At 33.5% G+C, this 7,656-nt stretch overlaps 1 protein-coding gene across 1 annotated transcript; it reads left to right on the top strand.

Moving 5' to 3' along the window:
* The first annotated feature begins 2,536 nt into the window (after positions 1–2,536).
* Positions 2,537–7,042, top strand: LOC135949240 (uncharacterized). Its single transcript, XM_065498738.1, has one exon. It carries the CDS (start codon positions 3,629–3,631, stop codon positions 6,251–6,253), a length of 2,625 nt encoding a protein of 874 aa, XP_065354810.1. The 5' UTR covers positions 2,537–3,628; the 3' UTR covers positions 6,254–7,042.
* Positions 7,043–7,656: the final 614 nt, after the last annotated feature.

Below are 7,656 nucleotides of genomic sequence, written 5' to 3' on the forward strand. Positions count from 1 at the left end.
TCTTTATAAAACTAAATTTTTATAAAAAATTTCGTTAGCTTAGGAAGCAAATGTGTTAAGTCCACTTTTTATGAAAATTGAGATTTTGATACAAAACGTTAGATTAAATAAAAATGCAGTATTTATTTACAAAACTTTTACAATTATTAAGTTTTTTGTCGTTTTTATATTGTGATATGCAAAAGTGCCAAGTCCATTTTGTGTTATGGAAATATGCAAAGACCATTTATTTTATAAAAATTGCAAAAGGAATTGAGTATAACATCGCTATTAAATATTCATTAAAGTTTTTCAAAGATCTTAAGTTATAAATTATTGGATAATTTTAAAAGTTATTATTATGCCAAAAACGTGTCTTTCAAATATCAGAGTCAAAACGAAAAAAAAGTAAAAAAAATAAGAAAATGGGTTAAGCTAAGTCCACTAAAGAAAACAAAATATTTAAAACAAAGAATTTTATAACGTTTTTTGTGTCTCCTGTAGAATTAGTGAAATGGGACTTATCACGTTTGCATACTAAACTAACGATTTGTTTATAAATTTTTGATAAAATATAACATAAACTATTATAAACGTAGAACCAATTTTAAACATAAATAGTATGATTTGAAAATTTAGATGAAAACAACATGAATGCGAAGGTCGTTAAAATTATCAAAAGGGAAACAAATTGATGATTGTGCATAAAACACAATCATAATTGGTCAATTCACAAGGTCTCTTATCAGTCATATTGTCATATAATGTCCTAATATATCACGACTCGGCAGCTCGGCTTAACCGACTCTTAGGCATTCGACGCAGGTCTCTGCTAGTTGGTTACGATAAGACAATCAACATAGATTACAGAGTAGTATTATTTTTAAGGACATTTTTTGCTTGAAAAGCAATAAAAACCATTGTGAAATATTAGGACATTATGACAATATGACATGATAAGACACCTTGTGAATTGACCAAATATTTAGAAATAAATTCATGTTTGATTCAAACAGTTTTTGAAAAATTCATTCCACTTATGAACATTTGTTCAGTAAATAAGAATTATCTATAAATTTTATTACAAAATAGTATTTTGGACATCAATGGTCACATGTCTACAACTCATAAATGTTTGTTCAACAAAAGATAATAAATCCAACATCATCGGAGTGATGTAGGAATAAATAGTTTGGCACGATTAATTGATGTTGGAAAAAACTTGTAAGTTACTAGGGTGACCATCATTGTTTTACTCTTAAAAGCAAATTGTCATCCTCTGAACCCACATGTGATATCATTGTATGTTCATGAGCATCGGTCGATAAATGGCTGACATATAATCAAAAACTCACGACTATCTCTATTTTTTTTACATATTTCTGCCTATATATAGGATACTAAATTTAATTTTGTGTATCATATGATATTTATTACAAATGCCTTTATTTTGCTGACATTTGGGATTGACATGCTTTCAGTGGAGCACTAAATATTTATGTATGTTTATTATTAAAATATATTGTTTTGGCTTTTCAGCATTTATAAATAAACTAATTGTTTTTCTTTTTTGCTTGTATCTATTTTCAGATAAAAAAAAAAAAATAATATTTTTTTAATATTGGAAAAATAAAGTAAAAACAAAGCCGAATGAAAGAAATGCATGCATATGTATGTCTAGACATGATAAACTAATGCTAAACAACAGTACAAATTGAAATAAATACAATACAACGTAAACTTAATGCCGATGATGATAACAACAATAATGAAGATGATGATAATGATGATGTACGCATCATACACTACACACTACACAACATACAATTCACTAAATTAAATTAAAATTAAGTTGCCAAACAAACAAAACTAAAAAAAAAACTAAGCGGAACCAAAATTTACACATTTTAAAAGCAACAGCAAACCACCAACAACAACTAAACTAAATCTATTTAAAATCATTGATAAATTTAAAATAAAAGACTCGCAGCAACATATTTAAATTTAAATTGTTATAACATCCGAATATCACTGATCCGAAGAGTAACAAAGAGCCCCCCAAAGAGTGAAGGTTTCATTTTTGGTTAAAACGCGAGCAAAACACTGAAATAGAGGAAAAGAGAGAGTGAGAGAAGAAAATTTACAAATGTGTAATGTACTTTGAATTATATCATCTTAATCGAATTTAATGGCTTTATAGAACTGTTTTTTTTTTTCTTGTTTGTTCAACGACATCATCTTGCTTTGCTGCTGCCGCTTTTATTTAGTTTGTTGTTGTTTCCATTAAGAACGATCGTGGGAATTTGTTGCAAAAAGAGACTGTTCATTTCGTAGATTGTGGTCGGTCGCTTAAGGCCTCAATGCTCTCTTTTAGCTCATGATCAGAATTATAATTGAAAAAACCGCAAAATCGTAAAAAAAACAAACAAACAAACGTAAACCAAAACAAAATCTCAGTCCGCAATACCACAGCTAAAGGCCGTTAAATGGGAGAGCTTTTCTGAAAACGTATCCACACACACACACACACACCCACAAACAATCAACCAACCAAACAAGCACACACTCATTACGAACACTCACAGATACTCGTTAAAACAGTTGTTGTTATTCGCGTGCTTTGTAAATTGGCTTTATATACCAGTCGTGTACTCAAAAAGCCATTTGCAAATGCTCAACGATCAGTTGTGCTTGAAACGCTTAAGAGTGCAGAACGTATTTTCAGAAACTCACAAATTGGCGCGTTGTAAATGCTTTTAAAACCAAAAAAATTCAATAACTCACCACAACAACAAAATTTAAAAACAAAGTGCAACACCTCAAATCACAAATAAGAAAACTACATAAATAAACTTTAGTTATTTAATTTTTTCTTAAATTGATTTACAAAAATTGTATTTTATTAATGTTCAAATAACAAAATCCAACTAAAACAAAATATTGTGTATTTAAACAGAAATATTGAAAGTAATCTGGAAAAAAATCAAATTAAAAAAACCAGAATACGCGTTCCGTAACCAAAAAAGAAACAAGAAAAATTAAGCGTTTAAATGAGAATCATGATGATATAAAACAAATGTGTTAAAAATAATAAATATTTTGTTAACAAATATACTTAAATAAATAAATAATTAAACAAAATAAAGTGTTTAATTTTAAAGTGTTTGCAAAGAAAATCTGTTAAAACAAAAACCAAACAAGAAGTGAAAACAGTAATTAAGACATACTGTGTCCAATTCTCTAACAAAGAATTTCATAAATACACACAACACAAATAACAACAAAAAAGTAAAAAAAATCAAACGAAAATCTGTAAAACAAACTTTACAACTGAAGTAGAAATAGAGAAAATTCAAACCAAAACAAACTGAAAAAAACTTCAGAAAAAAACACGTCTAACCCAACAAACCAAACAAAAACATTGTAGAGAAACTGTAAATCTCTAAAAGTGAAGTTTTAAAATTGTGTTAGAAAAAGCAAAAGCAAAAACAAAAACATTATAAACAAACAAAACTAAATAAATAAATAAACCAGCCCAAAGCAGCATAAATGTATTAATAGAATTAATAAAAATTGATTTCTAAATGAGTCTTAAAGTGAACACGCGCTGTCGTTTTTTAACTCACCACAAGTATTATGCTTAATAATAATGGCAATAGACTTTTTGATATTTGCCGTGCTTTTGCTATCGTTTATAATAAATTTCTTGGCTTTGGCTGCTTTTTGGGTGACACCCGGTCTGCGAACCACAGCGAATCGTTTTACTATCAATCTGCTCATCATTAATTTGGCTGGTTGTCTTATTTTAGCTCCCACTTTTTTTCTAAGTGGTGGCATTGTTGGCGATGGCGACAGCGAAAGCGGTTCTAACGACAGCAGTCTTACAACCGGTTCCAGCCAGTCTGGTTTAAGTTTCTTAACAACCAACACAAACGATGACAGCATTGAGTTTTATTCAAAGGCTGGCAATCACCAAATGACTATTCGTCACAATGGTAAATTAGTGGAGCAGGAGGGCATCATTCTGAGACGTAATGTGTCGCGCAATGGTGAGAATGCCAAGGGCGAGAATGGCCCTCGTACCATCGAGACCATTTACAAGTGCAATGCCACCTACTGCCGTGAATTGACCATCGATGAGAATAGTGAAACTTTGGTCATCACAGAAATTGAGGAGGAGGGCAGAATCCAGTTGCCGGATGGTATGCAACGCGAGGAATCAGATGATGTCAAACGTTTAGCTTTACCCTTGCTCACAATGAGATCCTGGGCCATAGATATGGCCGCTGCTTTGGGATCCATGGGTGTTCTCCTGGTGGTGGGTGATACCTGGTGTGCCGTGACGGACCCCTTGCGTTATCACAGCCGCATATCGGGAGTGAAATCTTGGGTTCTGATAGCCATTACCTGGGCTATGGGCATATTGTTTGGTGCTTTGTCGGCCTTCCGCGAAATTGATTTTGAGTCGGAGACCATTATTAGCAAACAAAAACGCTTTGCCGACTCCTCCACCACCTTCTTCACACTCAACTCGGTGAACAACATCTTTAGCATGGTGTTTTCCTGTCTATATTTCCTGCTCATCATTCTGCTGCCATTTGGCTTTGTGTGCGGCATGTATTGGCGTATTTTCAGTGAGGCTCGCGAAAATGGTCTGAGAATGCGTCAAAATGGTTCATCCCCTTTGCTACAAAGTGCTTTGAATCTAACGCATGGCCCCCCGGTGGCCAACCAACAGTATTCAAATAGTTTATGTGCCCATAGAAATTCGATTTCTTCGACCTCCTCCCAGTGCGGAGGCTTACAAATGCAAATCGATAATAATCAAAAACGAGGCTCTCCCGCCTGTCTGAGGCGGGACTCGGCGGCCAAAGTGCTATTGCCGCCCATTTCGGATGACGGTATGTCCGATGAGGCTGATAATTGCAGTACAAATGATCAGCTCATAGTGATACCTGTTGCCGAAACAGTTAATGCTCAGCAGCAGCAGCAACAAAATATTATACTCACTCTACAGACAGCCAGTGGTGAGATAAAACGCAACTATTCCACCCGCCAACTAGAGCTATTGGCCACATCCTCGCAGGATCTGTGTGACAACAACAGGCTGCAGGGCATACGCCAAGTCCACTCTTCGCCAAATCTACAACGAAGTGTTACTCTGCCTCAACCCTTAAACGAGAACACTTGCTCGCCACATCTCCTAGGCGGACATCTGCCACAAAATCTACCCAGTATTCATTTGAATAGACATTCATTTCAACAAAACCCCAACAACACCAGAACCACTCACCAAAATCACCAGCATCTGCATCATCACCAGTCGCTACAAATACCCACCATTCACGCCTCACCCAAGGCCTTGAGCTACATGTCTTCTTTGCGTCATCGACTATCGAATGCATCGTCCCTCTTTAAATATCGGGACGAGTCTAGAGCGGCGCGCATCAGCATTTTGGTGGTAATAATGTTCCTGGTCTCCTACTTGCCTTTTGGCTTCTTAGTATTACTACAGTGTCGTGTACCTGCGGCCAACTTCGAGGAATCGAGTCAATTAGCCATCTTTATGATACTGCTGGCTAATCTCAGCTCTCCCTTCATCTTTGCCTACCGCAACAAGAGAGTAAGGCGGGGTGTGAAAAGACTGGTGGGTCTAAATGCTTTGTGCAGGGACTCACAACTACAAAGACAGAGCAGTTCCAGCTGTCGCATGAGTGGCTCGAAATATGGCAACTCGAATCTGAAAAGAAACAGCAGTCGAGTCTCTACTTACTCCACCACATCGGCCAAATATCTGACACCTCAAAGTTCGGTGGTCAGCAATGGCACCAATTCCGTACCCGCCTGCTTCATGAACAACAACAATAACAATTGTCATGCAGTGCCGCTGAGGGCGAACAGCAGTTGCAGCACCATCATCAACTTCAGCCTCAGCAAGCAGCAACAGAATTTTGAAAAGACTTTAATAGAGGCCGACGAACTGAAAAGCCAACATGCTAATAAAAAGCCACGTCCGGTGTTACAAAGAGGCATTACAATAATTGAACAAGTGCCGCTCAATGGCCATGGTATCGGTGGCGGTGGCATCTGCGTCGGTGGCAGCATCAGCAGTCACAACAGCAACAGCAGCAGCAAAAACAACAACAACACTCCAAAGTTACCAGTAAAACATAAATTGTATAATTTATTGTTCAAAAGTTCCAAGAATCTTAGTTGTGCAGCAGCACAGTCATGTGCTCAGGGCACTTTAGATGCTGAACCAACGGAAGTTTAAATTTAAGTTATGCTTTTATTTTTCTTATTACTCTTACTCTTACTATTATTATTTCATTTTTTAAGTAATAGTTTCTTCATAAAGTAAATTCTCTCAAATAGTTTTATACGTTTTGTGTAAATATTTTATAATTTAAGTATGTAGGTATTAAAAGGTCAGTTTTTTAACTAAAAACCAAAACTAAATCAAACAAATTAGGAAGAAATGTTAAAGTACAAGACAGTTTTCAAAACTGAATACAGAATTTTTACAAAGAACCCATGATAAGCAGAGGAAAGTCAAGGTTTTCATTTTATTTTTCTAAATGAATCAAACAAAAAAAAAACATAAAATAAAACAAATAATAGTAATTAAAATAATAAAAGAAAAAAATTGAAATAATTGAATTCAAAGTGATATGAATCTCAAATGAATAGAAATATAAATTATAATGACATGATTTATTTCAAGAGTCGTCCTATTTGCTGTTGAGAGAATTTTGAATTCTGATAAGATTGAAAAGTCAGTTAGTCAGACAGTCAATTTGTTTATTTTAATTATTGATTATTATTTTTTATATTTGTAGATGTCTGTATGTATTGTATATACTACATATGTATTTAGTTTTATTATTTATAATTTTGTGCAAATATTTAATTGAAATACATGAATTTGAGGTTAAATTAATCTAAGTAGTAGTCAGAAAGACGAATTATATAAACTAGGAATGAGAACAAAGACAGTTTTTTTTATTTATAAAATAAAATTATTAATTTGATTTAAGCAAATCAGCTCTATTCTAAAGTTAAATATTTAATTGTTTTTAAATAACGTTTAGATTAGAAATAGGTTTTAAAAATTCTAGCGGGTTTGCAAATGTTTTTGATTAAAATTAATATATTCCAAATTATAAATTCTTAAATTGATATTCAATAATACAATAATTCTCTCTACAAGTTTGATTTTTTAAAACAAAGTTCAGCTTAGCTTTTAAAGACAGTTAGAGCTTTAAACATTTAGTTTTTTTAATTTTAAACATGGACTTTTTATCAACAGAATTTTGTAGGAAATTTATTAAAATTTTTATTGAATTTTCTAGAATAGGGCTGATTTGTTTATTTTTTTTTTCTTAACACAGTACAACATTTTTCAGTTCATTGCTTTGGGACTCAATTCTGACAATTGCACGTGAAAGTAGCCCCTAAAATAAGAACTTCTGCATCATTAGTTTTGTCAAGTTGGCTGCCGTAATAATTTAATGACCATACGAATTTTTTTTCCTCAAGGTGGATTTTTATCACTTTTTCTATATTTTAGCACGGTTATATCTCGTATACCGTACGGACTATCTCTTTTGTGGCTGAAGGAAAGTTGTAGATATTGAATAGTAGAAAAAAAAGTACGGAACATACCTACCCGAAAAA

The sequence above is a fragment of the Calliphora vicina genome, chromosome 1, assembly GCF_958450345.1.
Source record: "Calliphora vicina chromosome 1, idCalVici1.1, whole genome shotgun sequence".
Taxonomy (NCBI): Eukaryota; Metazoa; Arthropoda; class Insecta; order Diptera; family Calliphoridae; genus Calliphora; species Calliphora vicina.